General features: G+C 38.9%; 1 protein-coding gene and 1 long non-coding RNA gene across 6 annotated transcripts in view; one reads left to right on the top strand and one right to left on the bottom strand.

Moving 5' to 3' along the window:
- Positions 1-6,720, bottom strand: part of LOC102992260 (uncharacterized) — a 45,954-nt gene extending 39,234 nt beyond the window's left edge. For all 5 annotated transcript variants that reach the window (XR_008618658.1, XR_003681907.1, XR_003681908.1 and 2 more), the window contains exon 1: positions 6,630-6,720. This is a non-coding gene — a long non-coding RNA (uncharacterized lncRNA). The remainder of the gene's footprint in view (positions 1-6,629) is intronic.
- Positions 6,721-7,000: 280 nt separating this feature from the next.
- FBXO33 (F-box protein 33) overlaps positions 7,001-17,113 on the top strand; it is a 31,743-nt gene continuing 21,630 nt past the window's right edge. The window contains exon 1 of the mRNA XM_007122685.4: positions 7,001-7,757. Coding sequence (XP_007122747.2) covers positions 7,156-7,757 — 602 coding nt within the window. The 5' untranslated portion in view covers positions 7,001-7,155. The remainder of the gene's footprint in view (positions 7,758-17,113) is intronic.

Below are 17,113 nucleotides of genomic sequence, written 5' to 3'. Positions count from 1 at the left end.
AGTGGATAGGCCCGTGAGCCATGGCCGCTGAGCCTGCGCGTCCGGAGCCTGTGCTCCGCGGCGGGAGAGGCCACAGCAGTGACATACCCACAAAAAAAAAAAAAAAAAAAAAAAAAAGAATATATCTCTTCATGGCAGAGTCTCATGGCTACTCAACTAGGATAACCTGGAAGTCTGATGAGTACTCCAGGAGTTAGGGAAGCCAAATAGACTGTCTGAACACTATTCAACAACTATTTAAAAGATCAGTTGACAGCTTAGGCCATTTTTGTTCTATACAGAGTTCTAGGCATCTCTGGATAAAAAGTTACTGAGCCATGGTATCTAGCAGATAGATTTCAGAGTGGTTGCTGGCTCACACCCTGTTCGGAACAAAGCTCCTTCCTCTCTTCATCCAAATCCCTACATCCATCTGTCCAAAGCATTCAGCATATTACTCCATCCTCCCAAATTCAGCTAATTGGACTAGGGCAGGACTCTTTACCTTAAAGCAGCCAATCAACAGGAATACCATCAACTTTTTTTGTTGCCTGTCTCCCAAAAATAACCCAGTCAGATCCTCACAAGAATTTCAACAGGAGACAAAGAACAAATTTGCAAATGATACTGGATACCTGAACTAGAAGACCATGTAGACTAGTAAGGGCCAGCAGCTGGACCCTATGCAAAATGAAAACGCAAAGGAAGCCTACTGAAAAGGAGACAAGACTATGGAACAATTAGTTCCTGTTTTTAGTTCCCCATGTAGTCCCTGTGAGGATCAGGTGTGCTCTAATGCATGTGTATGGATGTCCTCAAAACTCCCTAAAGTAACCAGGAAAAAAAAAGAAAAAAAAAAATCCCCTCATTACTTAAGCTAGTTAAGAAACTAAAGGAACCCAGTTAAAGTGACTGCTTAGAGACAGTACCCTTGGAGTAACAGTCCTATGAGCCCCACTGTGGGATACTGCCTTTATGTAATATAAGCTGTACAACTCAAACCAAGATCATTAAAATCAGCCAATTACTGATTTTGACCAGAAGTCAAGGAACACTATTGGCTGTATCAGCTGCATTAAAGACAGTGATATTCAGTTTTTAATAACAAAAGGTACCCCTAAAAATACCCATCCTCTTGAATAAAAGGCAGGAAAACAGTAATGCTATTAAATAGACATTCAAGTTAAACCTATTTTCTTTCTTTTTCTTTAAACTCTGAAAGGAATGAATGAAAAAAATAGCTCTGGGAGTGGACTTAAAACACAGGAATTAGCTAGCAGGCCTAGCTCTTGGAACACAAAGTTGCCCCAGCCCACATGTATGAGAGCTCTTTGGTTAAAAAGTTGTAACCAGGCATCCTGCAGACTAATCTGGTTTTGCTTGCCCACGGAATATTTTTAATGTGAAAGGTAGCAATCAGGACATTCCATCTTTTAAAAAATTAGTGTTTTAGTTTCTCTTGAAAAACTAGGAAATCTGGAAACACAGAGCCCAGTTTCCCACTGGGAAAAGCATCCTCTGGTAAGCAGCAGTCCTCCCCACTACCTACCATATTGCTTAGGACCCAGTTCTTCTCTTATTGCTCCTGTCTCCTTTAGGATATGAGCTATCAATCCCTGCTTTATTGATATAGATCCTCCAGTTCACAAATTTGCACAACCAACTTGTGAGTGGCTTGATTAACATGAGTTCTGACATCAACAACATGGTGCAACTAGGAAAAAAAAACAAAACAGACCTGGTCCTTTGTCCTGCATCCAGCTCACCAGTGCAGACTTTCCCTACCCTAAAGACAAATGCCTTTCAATCCTTTATTTCTTTTTCCTGTAATATGACCTCACTAGGAACCATTCCAATCTGTCAGACAAGGGTGGAGAGAAAGAATCAAGTTCCCAGTTCTATTCTCCCAGGAGGCTCCTGTGCCTCTAAGTAACTTTATGGGTGCAGATAATAGATAATTGGAAGGAAGTTACATCATCTCTACCTGCCCAAATTGTCTGAAACCCACACCCTGCTCAGAAAAAATTCTTTCAAAAAATGTTTGAATTTAGGCAGTTTGCATGTCTATTGGTAGCCTTGAACATCTTTGCATGATGTAGCTAAAATAAAATCTGTATCACAGATTTTTTTCTGTTATGAAATGTCAAGTGATTCAGCATAATAAAAGTTATATTTTTATAACTATTGTCTGGCAATGGAGAGAAAGCTAGAGTAAAAATATATTTAATATCCTAATAACCAAACTGGAAAAATCATTAAGCTTAGTATGTTAGAAAAGGAAGAATATAAGAATATTGAATGTTTAATTTCTCTTCAGAAAAATACATTAACAGGAATTAAGGTATCTCTATAAAAGAATCAATCGTAATAAACATAACAAGAAAAACAGAACGAACACTTGACCATCAACAGGCACGCATATCAACCCACCAGGGTACATATCCGTCTTGATGTTATACTCTTATCCACCATTCGTTGCCTGGATTTCAAATCCAAATAAGCATGGGTAGTTGCTATAGTGACAATATGCCACTTTTGGAACCAGAAGCTTAGTACTACTGAGTACTTATGGGCTTCATAACGTCAGTACTTCCTCCCACGCTTTGAATCATAGCTCAGACATTATAACTTCACAAAATGTGATTTCATTCTGTCCTTTAAAGAAGTCAATTTTGTTACTTTATCAAAAAGTTTACCAAAAATAATTTATAATTTACATAGTATAATAAATGTCAAGAGAAATAACATAACTCACTTAACATGCTAAGAATACACATACTCAATAAGTACTTAATGGAATAATATTAAAGATGTTGGCTTAATAAAATAAATTGTATGCCATCATTGAAATGTACTGTGTTTTAACTGTAACTGAGCAAGATCATACTTATTAATTCATGTCTTAGCTCATTGTTATTAATAACAGTATTCCTACCGTTCTTCATTTAATATGAAAATTAAATGAAGTTTTTAAAATTCAAAAACAACACTAAGAAGCTTAATTTTATTTTATAGCAGATTGATATAGAGGTACTTCCTGACTTATAATGAGGTTATGTTCCAGTAAATCCATCATAAATTGAAAATGTTAAAAATTCATTTAATACACCTAACCTACCAAACATCATAGCTTAGCCTAGCCTACCTTAAACATGCTCAGAACACATTAGCCTACAGTTAGCTAATCATCTAACACAAAGCCTATTTTATAATAAAGTGTTGAATAGTTCATTTAATTTATTGTATACTGTTCTGAAAGTGAAAAACAGAATGGTTTTTAGTCTGTTGGTTGTTTATCCTCAATATCATGGGGCCAACTGGGAGCTGTGGCTCACTGCCACTCCCCAGCATCATGAGAGAGTATCTTACCACATATCACTAGCCCGGGAAAAGATCAAAATCCTAAGTATGGTTTCTACTGAATGCATATTGCTTTTGCACCACTGTAACGTTGAAAAATCGTAAGTAGAACCATCTACTTTGGAGACTATCTGTATTTTTATTTCCTTTAGGAACTACTCCTAATAATTAAAGATTAATTATTAATGGTATCCAAGGAGAAGGTAGTTTGTTGCTAGTTAAAACACTAAGAATAAGGAAAAATATCGGTCTCAAATCAATCAGAGAATATCTCTAAATCATCAAAGAGTCAGAGACTAGGAACCCTCATACATTGCTGTTAGGACTGGAAAATGATACAATCACTTTAGAAAACAGTTTGGAAGTTTCTCCAAAAGTTACACATAGAACTATCAAGCAACCTATCATTTCCACTTCTAGGTATCTACCCAAGAGAAATGAAAACATATGTTCACAAAAGACTTGGACATGAATATTTACAGAAATGGTATTCATAATAGCCAAAAACTAGAAATCTAAATGTTAATCAGGGAATTCCCTGGCGGTCCAGTAGTTGGGACTTGCGCTTTCATTGCCAGGACCTTGGTTCAATCCCTGATCAGGGAACTAAGCACGGCCAAAAAAAAATAAATAAATAAATGTTAATCAACTGGTAAATAGGTAGACCAAAAATAAATAAATAAATAAAATGAAATTCTATTCAGCAATAAAAAGGAATGAATTAATGACACATGCTACATCATGGATGAACCTCAAAAATATTATGCTACGTGAAAGAAGCCAGACACAAGAGATCATACATTGTATGAGTCCATTTATATCAAATGTTCAGAAAAGGCAAATTTATAGAGATGGAAAGTGCATTAGTGGCTGCCTGGAGGAAGAAGTGAGGATTAGCTGTAAATGGGTATGTGGAATCTTATTAAAGGGATGAAAATGTTCTAAAACCGATTTACAGTGTTGGTTGTACCATTTGATAAAATTACTAAATTGTTAAGGTGTATACTTGAAATGAATGAATTATATATGAAAAATATATCTCAGTAAAATAGGGTTTTTAAAAAAAAGTCAGAGAACATCAGAGTTGCAGGGAACCTTGCCAAAACTCTCTACTTATACAGATGAAGAAAGTGAGGCCCCAAAGGGTTAAGCAACTTGTTTAAATGTCACCCAGCTAGATCACGACAAAAGTAAACAAGAAAAAAGACCAAAATCCAGACTCACGTTCCCACCCAGTCCAGTGTTACCTCTACTAAAAATGCTCAAGGAATTTTTAAAAATTATAATAATAATTACATAGATTTCTTTGTGAAGAGTTCTAGAAGTATCAAAATCTGAGAACTGAAAAGAATGATTGATTAAAACATAACAAAAATGTTATGAGAATGTGATGTTCAGAAAAAATAAAAGCTAGAAAAACTCGTTGTCACTCTCTGAAGCCATATAACTTACTTTCAAAACTGGTAATAAAAGAAAAAGAATTAAGCATTTTTTCTGCCTTTTCAATAGGAGCTGTATTTCAGGGTAACTAAATGTTGCCAGTTTGTGAAAGAAAGCTTCTCCTATACAGAAGAATGCAAATTAATAAATGTAGATGGAATGAAAGAATTAGAAATTATCTTTTTGGAACCCATAATACAATTAAGATTCAGGAAAGAATTATCAATTATTGTTAAGGCCATTAAATGAATGGTTGATGGAGAAGTTGGACATCTGTAAAAAATAACATCTCACAGATTTTGTTTTAAGGTTTAACAAAACACAGAACTTTATATGGAGGAAGATCAAAATTAACCTAATCAAGCCTTTAGCATTAATGCCCCGGTTTATTAGAAATTCAGGTACTAGAATAGTAAGCTAAACACCAAGAGAAAGTAGTCAAATAATTACAGAAAGGGAGATATTCTACAGGACATTAAGCCTCCTCTCTTTAGCTAATCATAGAGACAAAAAAAAAGAAAAAAGTGTGTGTTGGGCGGTGACTATTCTAGATTAAAAGAGAGTTGAAATACAAACAAAAACAAGCGTGGTCCTTAATCGGATCCTGGTTTGGACAAAACAGCTATGAAGAAAATTTGGGAGATAACTAGATAAATTTGAAGATGCGTTATTAGATAACAGAAGTTATTTAAGCGTGATAATATTATTTTTGTTATATAGTAATATGCTTTTAGAGATGCATACTGAAGTACTTATAAGTGGGAGATTCAGATGTCCATAGTTCACTTCAAAATATTTCAATGAGTTTAAAATATAACAAATTTAAATCCAAGTCTCAACTCCTAATTCACTGCTGTTTCTATTAGTGCTCATTCATAAAAATATAATAATAATTATATAGAAGAATCTCTTGCAGACAAGAGGTTCAGAGAAGTGAGCTACCATGAAGGCTAGCTTTTTTCTTTTTTTCTACAGGTACCAAAATGAAGATAACACATCACTGGCAACGTGGTATGTGCAAGACACCAAAAGTCATCAAAGCACCATGAATGTAGAGTTTTGCCTTCAAAGAGCTAAAAATATCTAGTAGAACAGCTTCTTGGAGTTAATCACTAGAAAACTAGGCTGTTCCAAGATCATAGTTAAGGCTTTGAAGCAGCAGCCTCACTAAAGCAATCCTCAATTATTACATAAAATCACTTACTCCTTTTCTGACTTCACTGCCCCTTACAATCAGTTAACTACTTCCCAAGTTGCGATGAAATTAAGATACACTCTTTCGAAAATCCCTCTCTCAAATTAGGGGCGCCAAGCTAAAGAAAACCTTTACCATAACAATCAGCTTCTTTACACCCAGGGCCTCAAAACCGGGAACTCGGAGCCTCCCTCAAACCGCGGAGAAGAGGCCGATTATCAACCAACAAACCTAACTCATTCGCCTTTTTTTCTCCTCTCCCTCAAAATCCAAAGGGTGGCGCTGTCCTCACTGCTTCCCCACACACCAGGTGTACGCGCAGGTCCACTTCGAGGTCCAAACAAGGAATGGGGGGTGTCCACTCGCGACCTCTGTCCGGCCTCCAGCCGCCCCGCCCCGCGCTTCTCCTCTACGCGACCCAGCCCCTCCGGGGAAGCCCGCGACTGCGCCCGCTCCCCATCCTTAGCGGCTCTCTCTCAGAAACTCTCAATACTCCGGGCAGGTGGGACGGCTGAGAAAGACCCAAGCCACCACTCTGGCTCTTGAGTCCTCAGCCCAGCAACAGAGAAACGTATAATGAGAAGCGTCACGAGCCCTTGCACCAACGCGAGTTCCGCCACTTCCACCGCCTGAGCGCCCAAGTTAACCGACTTACAGACTTGACGGAACTCGGCGGCCTCTGTGACACGGGAGGCGGCGCCCATCGCCGGCATCGCCGGCACCGCCGGCACCACCAGCGCTTCCCGCCCCTTCCCGCCCCGCCCCGCGCCGCGCCGGTCTGCCTGCTTGCGTCAGGGATCACGTGCTGCTTCTCCCTTCCCTACCTTCAATCTGGCGCTCCTTTCTTCCGGAAGTCGCGCCCGGTCACGCAGGGCTCCTCCCACCACCGGTGACGTCAAACTCAGTTCCTACCACTGCTCTGCCTCCGCCTCCAGGCGCGGGGAGGGCTGCCGTTTCCTTACAATAAATCCTGCCGCTTCCGGGCCCCTAACCAGTCCAAGCGAGGGTTTTGAAGTTTCTGAGTGTGCAGGCCTCGGATGCGCATGAGTAGAGTTTGAGAGGCCAGAGCCTGGCTATCTGGAGGCCACCCCCGCAGAGGACATTCCCCCTCTCCCCAACTTGTCCTGCACTTGGTTCCGCCGAGACCCACGACGGTTCCACCCCCTTCTTCCTTGTCATTGATGTTGTTGTTCTTGTCAGTGCCGCAGCCCCGACCACCGGGAGCCCGAACCCGAGCCGGGGCCGCCCGGGTGGCGCGGTGGCAGCGGCTGCGGCTGCAGCAGCTGCGACGGCTGCGGGGGCTGCTCCGGGGACTGCGGGGGCGGCCGAGGACCGGCAGCCGGCGGCGGGGCCGAATGGCTCTGTGCGGGCAAGCGGCAGGCGCCGCGTCGCTGCCCAGCGAGCTAATCGTGCACATCTTCTCCTTCCTGTCCGCGTCCGACCGGCTACGGGCCTCGGCCTCCTGTTCGCACTGGCGCGAGTGCCTCTTCTACCCGGCTCTCTGGCCCCAGCTCCGTATCTGCCTCCGCGTCTCGCCCTCGGAGCAGCCACGGCTCGAATTCCTCATGCGCAAGTGCGGCTGGTTCGTGCGAGAGCTGCGCGTTGAATTCGCCGCGGAGAATTACCTGAGCGGCGGAGGCGGCCCGGGCGATGGAGGCCGCGTCGACACCGGGACTGGCGGGGAAGAAGTCGAAGCCCTGCAGCTCTCAACCCGTTGGCTGGAAGTGCTACGCACCTACTTAGAGCTGGTGCTGTGCGTGCTGGTCAGCATCCGGAACAACAGGTAGGCTCTTCGCGGCCCCTGCGTTCAACCTTCTCTCCCCGCTCCTCCTCTCCGGAGCGCAGGGTCGCCTCCTTCCTCACACCTCGAAACAGATTCAGTGCGGATACGCCCCGCCTGCTTCAGCGTTGCTCTTTTCAGTGACTGGGGGTGTCAGTTCTAATCCGGCGATTCCTTTGAGGTGGGAGGGCGTAACGGGACTCATCATAATACTTTATAAACAGTGAAGGACTTAGTGTTTATCAGACAGCACTCCTGGCGCCTTCCAGGCACTGTCTCATCCATCCTTTCGGTAGCAGTGGGATGGAGTTGACAGGCGCCGTCATTCTTCATTTTACAGATGCGAGAGCTGAAGCTTGGAGGGTGAGGCCCAGTGTGAGTCTTGGGAGAAACAAACCATAATCCGTTTTTTTTGTTTCTGAATCTATCCATTCAGAATAGTTCGTGGTGGGGGAAGGAGTAGGTATGCTACTGGTTTCTCATAGTTACAAGACTCTCCTTGCAAAAAATCTTTGACAGCCATTTTCTTACCAGGAATAGTTTTGATTAACTAGGCCAGGCACAAAGAGTAGGAGGAGTGTTTGTTAAAGGGATTGGGGAACAGCCTGATCATCAGGATTGGAAGTCCCTCCCCTTTGCACCTCCAGACTCAGTTTATCCCCAGTGATTCACCTAAAAGTAGCACAGTACAGCTTGGTGTTTGTGTGTGTTGGGGGAACTGGCCGGTGTCTGCAAAGAGTAAGCCCTAACGGTAGTGGTTTTGCGTCAAGACTTTACTGTAATTCTGGGGCTAACTTCCTATGTTCTGGCCCATTGTCCTAATCAGTGTTTTCCATTATTTATCTACTGTCCTCTCCAAAATCCTATTAATGTAGATTTTCTGTATCTGGATATTCTAACTAACCTTGCAATTAAACTATGAGGTAGAGGAAAGCTCAAAAGTTCAAAAAAGGAGCAACTTAGCAATAATAGTTTAGCAGTTTGGAAGTACTTTCACATTCACTATCTTATTTGATCCTTTCAATGACCCTGTGAGTTAGTCGGGACAGCTATTACTATCCCTATTTTATAGAAAGGAAACTGAAGCAAGTGATGTGCACATCGTCATACAGCAGTTTTTCTCTAAAAGCAGTGTTCTTCCTTTTGCAATAAATATGTTGAACAGGATGGAGTGAAGGTCCTGGTTTAATGCTAGGTGAGATAGGTAGATATATATTCTTAATTCTGTGTTTGAATCACAAGGGTGGGAGATAAGCATATAGCTCCAAGTTGTATCTGGAGCATGGCTCCATCATTCCAGTGGGCTGTGTATTTCCCCAGCTTTTCACACCAAGCCATTTCATTTCATTACTTTGATTTTATGTGGCAAAAGAGGCTGTTCAAGGCTGTGAGTTGGTCTTGATCAGGTTGGAGACTCTTTTTCAGAGTTGAATGTATGGCTCGAGGCCCAACGGACCTAGAAGTTAGAAAGATTCAGTCAGTGAGCACTTAATACTGATGAGACCAATGTGTGGGGGGGTGAATTCAGCAAGTATCAATTAGATTTTTCTTGAGATCAGATAGCAGTTCTGAGCAGCCATCTAAAAATGTGTGTCTTTTGTCCAAGTAAGAACAAGTCTTGCAAAGTGCCTGGTTCCTTTTAAGTGTTTTAATAACTGAATGGATAAAGGTTATATAGGCAAAATAGTGGTACACCACATCTTTGCTTTTTCTCTCCCTCCCTTCCTCACCCCTACCACTTTTTTTTTCTGCTGTATTGAGGTATAATTGACAAAGTTTACCTACCCCTTTTATTAGCATCCCAATCTACTTGTCTATAAGACTACCCTATAAATAATCTTTATATATTTGGAAAGCAGTTGATCTCAACTTTATTTTTGAAAATATCTTGAGATACTTTAGTAATATTGGAAGTATTAATATGGATGTTAAAAACTTACAGGAAACTAGTTTTATTTAAACACATTTGAAAATGTTTTAAACCAAGTTTTTTTTTGGTAACTCTGTTAAAGCCTATTCTTATTTCATTCCATAATCATTTAACCATCAGACTCAGGTTCAGTGAAGACTCAAACAACTTAATTCAGTGTTTTTTTGGTTTTCTAAAATCATAAAATTTAATAACTAATGAGAAAAATCAACATTTGACATTGTTCTTTATTTTTCCAAGTTAAATTTACAGTGGTTTTTCTTTATGATTTCTACCATTTCATAGGTAGAAAAGGGGGATATGAAACCTACCAAGTCACAAGCTTTATGTTTCCAGGCTTTGTGTTGAATTTCTTTAAATAATTCATACAATTCAGACTGTTATTTTGTTGTATTCAGTTATTTTCATGTCTTTAAAGAAAAGAACTAAAACCATAACCTTGAATTGTGGGAACTTTTCAAGGGTACTGTTCTGAGAGGATAATTGGCATTTTGTTTTGCTTGATTCCTGGGTTTCATATACACGCATACTCTCAAGAGTGACTATAGCCACCTTACCAATATCTTAAGTGTTAGGAACAACTGATGAGTATCAAAGAGGTACAAAAATGCCTCGCAGAGGGTAAAATACAGTCCTCTACCTTCAGAGCTCACTTCTCTACAGGGGGCTAGGATACCTACCTTCTTGATCAACAGTAAGAGCAGAAATAAAATAAGTACTCATTCAACTGTATTAGAGGTTAAATCGGCTGAGTTTCTTCTATAATAGTTCTACAGGAAATTGTACTTAGAAGTTCAAAACAACAACTTTAAATATGCAATTTTAGGATTTAACCTGTCAGGTTGAGTACTGCCTATTAAAATGCTGTATTTCAGACTCCTTAGGAAAAATGAGACTTCATGGACAATATGATTTATGATAATAATAGCTAATAGTCTCAGTCACTAAAAATACTTATTCTTAAACAGTAGGCATAGGTACATTGTCATCATCTGGTTTATGCTTTCCTGGACTATATAAATATTTTGCATAAACCTTTTTTGGATGAAATACTATTTGGGGGGGGCAGTACTTTTTTAAAAGATGCAGGCTAAAATAAGGGTGATTTTCTTGTTACAACTCTAACTACATGTATCTAGATTGACCAATTTTATGACTGCCTGCTTATATCCCCTCTTAGTAGAAGAAGGTCTATTAATAATTCTTAGATTTGGTTTGCTGATTTGGCACCTGCAGTGACGGAGAGTCTTACCTTTGTATTGTTTTTTCAACATCAGTCTACTAAGACCCAACAGCTGATAAGGCAATTTAAAAATACATCTTAAAATAGATTTAAAATTCTTTGGACATTTCATATTACTACCTAAGAAGGTAGGAAATGTCTTGAAGGTATTATCTCCAGCAACCCTGAACCTTATTTTTCTTGAAATACTTTTCCCCATCATGGGGTAATAAATACATGTGATAATAACATTTCACTTTTGAGAGCTTACTTTTATTATTTCCTTTAAAAAGCCTATTTACAGGGCTTCCCTGGTGGCGCAGTGGTTGCGCGTCCGCCTGCCGATGCGGGGGAACCGGGTTCGCGCCCCGGTCTGGGAGGATCCCACATGCCGCGGAGCGGCTGGGCCCGTGAGCCATGGCCCCTGAGCCTGCGCGTCCGGGGCCTGTGCTCCGCAACGGGAGAGGCCGCAGCGGAGGGAGGCCCGCATACCACAAAAAAAAAAAAAAAAGCCTATTTACAGAATATGTATACTAAAACATATTGGGATTCTGACCCATCCTCGTGCCCCAAGAGCTGGTTGCCTTTAGAGAAGAGATACCATACCCAACAGACTCCTTACCTTAAAACTGACCAATTTAAAGTGGCCCAATGGGGATAGCTTCAAGGTCATTGAGAAGGAAGGAGACTAACCTGCTGAAGAAACTAATCTCCTCTGAGGGCTGCTGAGAGGAATTAGGGCTCTCTTTAGTCCATAGGTACATTCTTACCATGACTGAGAACTGATAGAGGATAGGAAGATAAAACTCAACAAAAGATTGTCAAAGTAAAATATTTTTTCTGTGTTAAGAGAAGCTGTTGAGCAGCTTTTGAATGAAGGGTTAAATTATTTCCATTTTAATGGGTTAGTTCCGAGGCAGCCTTGGAAGAGTTCACCCACTTTGATCAATTTATGTATGACCTAAGATGATAGTTATAAAAAAGTCTGTTTTTTTTTTTCCTCCAAATATTGAGAGCTTACTATGTGCCAAAGCAGTGAAGACAAGCTCCCTGTTTCCATGGATTCAACATTCCAGAGGGAAAAGATAGGCAGAAACAAGTAAACAAAGATTATTTCGGTTGTGAAAGTAAAAGAAAATCTGAAAATAAAAGAAGACTATGTAATAGTGGCTAGGTGGCAAAATGAGAGAGTGATGAGGGAAAAACCTCTTCTGAAAAGGACATTTGAGCTGCAGCCTGAACGACAAGAGTCACCTATCTGAAGATCTGAGAATATAGCATTCCAAGCAGAAAAAAACAGCACCAAGGCCTTAGGCCAGACAAATTTTGGGCCTGTTGGAGCACTAGGAAAGAAAGTATGGCAGGACCATGTGAAGGGTGAAAAGTGGTGTCACAATGAGCTCTGAGATGTAGCAGGAGGAAGGAATGGTGCTGGTTAGGTGGGCTTGTGGAATAAAGTTTGGACTATATCCTAAGAATAGAAGAAGTCATTGAAAAAATTTTAAGGACAAGCGTAAGGTGATCTAATTTGCATTTTAAGACAATCACTCTGGTTGCTGTGTAATGAATGAATTTTAAGAATGAACAGAGAGGAAGCAGGGAGACTAAAGGGAAGCTGTTGCAATAATCTAGGCAAGAGATGATGGTAGCCTGGAGTATGGTGGAGGAAAAGAAGATTTTAAAAAGTGAATGGATTTGGAATATACTTTGGAAGTAGAGCCAAGAAGACTTGATGCTGGGATGTAGATAGAGGAAGGGAAGAATCAAATATTTTTCATCATTTCTCTGTAAAACTCACTCAGTTTTGTTGTCCTTAGTACTGTTAAAATTATCTTTTAATAATATGTTAAATAACAATTTTAAATGTCAGTCTTATTTAAATAAACCTTTTTTTTAATAACATCTGGGATTTGAGGATGATGATAATTCTTAGATGGTAATTGAGTAAGTGAATTTGTAAAGCAAATTCTGGGAAATTACTTTTAATTAATGGATCCTAAGAAAGCTAATAAGGAATACTATTATAGGCCCGTGACTTATTTCTGGAATCTCTAAAGCTGTGCCACGAGCCACATATAGCTATTTAAATTTTAATTACTTCAATAAAATGAAAGATTCAGTTAGTTGTACTTGCCACATTTCAAGTGCTCCATAGCCACATGTGCCTAGTGGCTACCATCTTGGACAGCATTGAATAGAGCATTTCCAGCATGGAAGAAAGTTCTGTTGGACAGCACTTCTCTAAAGTGTTTGTTTTCTTTGTTTGATTTGGCTGTAGTCATTCATTAATGTTTCTGAGAGGAGGAAATATGTTATCAAAAAGTGTTATGTGACTGTAAACACATTTGATATTGAACATAGACTAAGAAAATTAGAAGTGATCTGAATTTCATGCAATGATGTAGATTATTTTAGCTTTTATCAGTTTAGAAAAGGAAAAAATTGCATTCTGTGAGCTCCTTTACATCATTGAGAAAGACTTCAACCGTTTTAAGTGCATCTTTTTAAAGTACCAATTTCTTATATATTCTCCTTTTCTGTACTTAATTAAACTTAGCTGTTTTAACTCTAATTTAAGGTGGCTGTGTTTCACATTTTTACACTGATACTACTTATTACATCAAATAAATAATTTTGGATCCTCTGAAATGAAAGGAAACATACTAGAGTTTCTGCCACGGATGAAGTTTGCCAATTCTGAACCACAGAAGAGAGAAAAGGTCTTCATGACCAAGACATCAGAAGCCTTTGGGTCTCAGTTGTACTAAACAGTCCAATAGAAATCCCAGAGAAAGATGAAGAGTGTTCAGCACTCTGCAGTTAGACCTTGAGGAATCTTTCTTAAGCTCATAGGATGTTAATATTGTTTTCAAAGAATTGCCCAATCTAACACATTGAATCTATATGTTATAGGCTTTTGTAAAAGGCTGTCAGAAATTGTGTTGGTTGTTTGATTCATAGGGAAATTCTTATGCTAGAAAGAGAATAAGATATCTCTTTTCAGTGATTTTTTTTTTTTATTTTTATTGGAGTTTAGTTGATTTACAATGTTGTGTTAGTTTCAGGTATACAGCAAAGTGAATCAGTTATACATATACATAAATCCACTCTTTTTTAAATTCTTTTTCCCATATAAGCCATTACAGAGTATTGAGTAGAGTTCTCTGTGCTATACAGTAGGTCCTTATTAGTTATCTGTTTTACTGAATATATATAGTAGTGTGTATATGTCAATCCCAGTCTTCCAATTTATCCCTGCCCCCCCAATCCCCTGGTAACCATAAGTTTGTTTTCTACATCTGTAACTCTGTATCTGTTTTGTAGATAAGTTCATTTGTACCCTTTTTTTTTAGATTCCACATATAAGCAATATCATATGAAATTTATATATATATATTGAAGTAGTGTGTGTTTTTTTATTTCTTTTTTAAATGTTTTTATTCAAGTATAGTTGGTTTATAATATAGTTAGTTTCAGGTGTGCAGCAAAGTGATTCACTTGTATATTTTTTCAGATTATTTTCCGTTATAGGTTTTTACAAGATATTGAATATAGTTCCCTGTGCTGTACAATAAATCCTTGTTGCCTATCTATTTTATGTATAGTAGTTTGTATCTGTTAATCCCATACCCCTAATTTATCCCTCCCCGCCTCCTTTTCCCCTTTGGTAACCATAAGTTTGTTTTTTATGTCTGTGAGTCTGTTTCTGTTTTATATATAGATACATTTGTATTATTTTTTAGATTCCACATGTAAGTGATAACATATAATATTTGTCTTTCTCTGTCTGAATTACTTAGTATGATATTCTCTAGGTCCATCCATGTTGCTGCAAATGGCAATATTTCTTTTCTGTGGATGAGTAATATTCCATTGTGTATGTATGCCGCATCTTCTTAAACCAATCATCTGTTGATGGGCACTTGGCTTGTTTCTATGTCTTGGCTTTTGTAAATAGTGCTGCTATGAACATTGGGGTGCTTGTATCTTTTCAAATTGGAGTTTTCACTTTTCCAGACATATGCCTAAGAGTGAGATTGCTGGATCATATGGTAGATCTATTGTTAGTTTTTTAAGGACCCTCCCATACTGTTCTCCATAGTGGCTGTACCAATTTACATTCCCACCAACAGTGCAGGAGGGTTCCCTTTTCTCCATACCCTCTCCAGCATTTATTGTTTGTAGACTTTTTGATGATGGCCATTCTGACTGGTGTGAGGTGATACCTCATTGTAGTTTTGATTTGCATTTCCCTAATAATTAGTGATGTTGAACATCTTTTTATGTGCCTCTTGGCCATCTGGATGTCTTCTTAGGTCTAAGAAGACCTCTACCGAACTGTCTGTTTAGGTCTTCTGCCCATTTTTTGATTGGGTTGTTTGGGTTTTTTGATACTGAGTTGTATGAGCTGTTTGTATACTTTGGAGATTAACCCCTTGTCAGTCACATCGTTTACAAATATTTTCCCATTCCACAGGTCGTCTTTTGGTTTTGTTGATGGTTTCCTTTGCTGTGCAAACGCTTTTAAGTTTGATTAGGTCCCATTTGTTTATTTTTGCTTTTATTTCTTTGCCTTGGGAGACTGATCTGAGAAAATATTGCTACAGTTTATGTCCGAGAATATTTTGCTTATGTTCTCTTCTAAGAGTTATATGGTGTCATGTCTTATACTTATGTCTTTAAACCATTTTGAGTTTATTTTTGTGTATGGTGTGAGGGAGTTTTCTAACTTCATTGATTTACATGTAGCTGTCCAGCTTTCGCAACACCACTTGTTGAAGAGTCTGTCTTTTCTCCACTGTATATTCTTGCCTCCTTTGTCATAGATTAATTGACCATAGGTGTGTGGGTTTATTTCTGGGCTCTCTATTCTGTTCCATTGATCTGTATGTCTGTTTTTATATCACTGCCATTGTGTTTTGATTACTGTAGCTTTGTGGTATTGTCTGAAGTCTGGAAGGGTTATCCCTCTAGCTTTGTTCTGTTTCCTCAGGATTGCTTTGGCAATTCTGGGTCTTCTGTAGTTCCATAAAAATTTTAGGATTATTTGTTCTAGTTCTGTGAAAAATGTCATGGGTATTTTGATAGGAATCACATTAAATCTGTAGATTGCTTTGGATAGTGTGGCCATTTTAACAATATTAAGTCTTCCAACCCAAGAGCATGAGATACCTTTCCATTTCTTTTAAGCAACTTCAGTTTCCTTTATCAGTGTTTTGTAGTTTTCTGTGTATAAGTCTTTCACCTCCTTGATTAGGCTTATTCCTAGATTTTTTTTTTGTCACAATTTTAAATGGGACTTTTTTTTACTTTCTCTTTCTGATATTTCATTGTGTAAAGGAATGCAACAGATTTCTGTAAATTAATCTTGTATCCTGCTACCTTGATGAATTCACTTATTCTGATAGTTCTTGTATGGAGACTTTAGGGTTCTCTATGTAGAGTATCTTGTCACCTGCAAATAGTGACAGTTTTACCTCTTCTCTTCCAATTTGGATACCTTCTGTTTCTTTTTCCTGTCTGACTTCTGTCACTAAGACTTCTAGTACAGTATTAAATAGAAATGGTGAGAGTGGGCATCCTTGTCTTATTCTTGAATTTAATGGAAAGGCTTTCAGCTTTTCACTGTCAAGTATTATGTTGGCTGTGGGTTTGTTGTAAATGGCGTTTACTATGTTGAGATAAGTTCCCTGTATACCCATTTTGGTGAGAGTTTTTATCATGAATGTGTGTTGAATTTTGTCAAATGCTTTTTCTGCATCTATTGAGATGATCATGTAGTTTTTGTCTTTACTTTTGCTAATGCGGTGTATCACGTTGATAGATGTGCATACGCTGAACCATCCTTGTGACCCTGGAATGAATCCAACTTGATCATGGTGTATGATCCTTTTTATGTGTTGTTGGATTTGGTTTGTTATTTTTTTTTGAGAATTTTTGCATCTATATTCATCAAAGATACTGGCCTGTAATCTTTTTTAGTAATGTCTTTGTTTGGTTTTGGTATCAGGGTGATGGTGGCTTCAGAGAATGAACTTGGGAGTGTTTCCTCCTCTTCAATCTTGTGAAATAGTTTGAGAAGGACAGGTATAAGTTCTTATTTGTATGTTTGGTAGAATTCTCCAGTGAAGCTGTCTGGTCCTGGACTTTTGTTTGCAAGGAGTTTTTTTTTTATTACAGGTTCTATGTTCACTTTTAGTGATCAGT

The sequence above is a fragment of the Physeter macrocephalus genome, chromosome 11 (genome assembly GCF_002837175.3).
Source record: "Physeter macrocephalus isolate SW-GA chromosome 11, ASM283717v5, whole genome shotgun sequence".
Taxonomy (NCBI): Eukaryota; Metazoa; Chordata; class Mammalia; order Artiodactyla; family Physeteridae; genus Physeter; species Physeter macrocephalus.
Note: the sequence above shows the minus strand (reverse complement) of the source record. Positions and strands in the feature narration are given on the sequence as shown.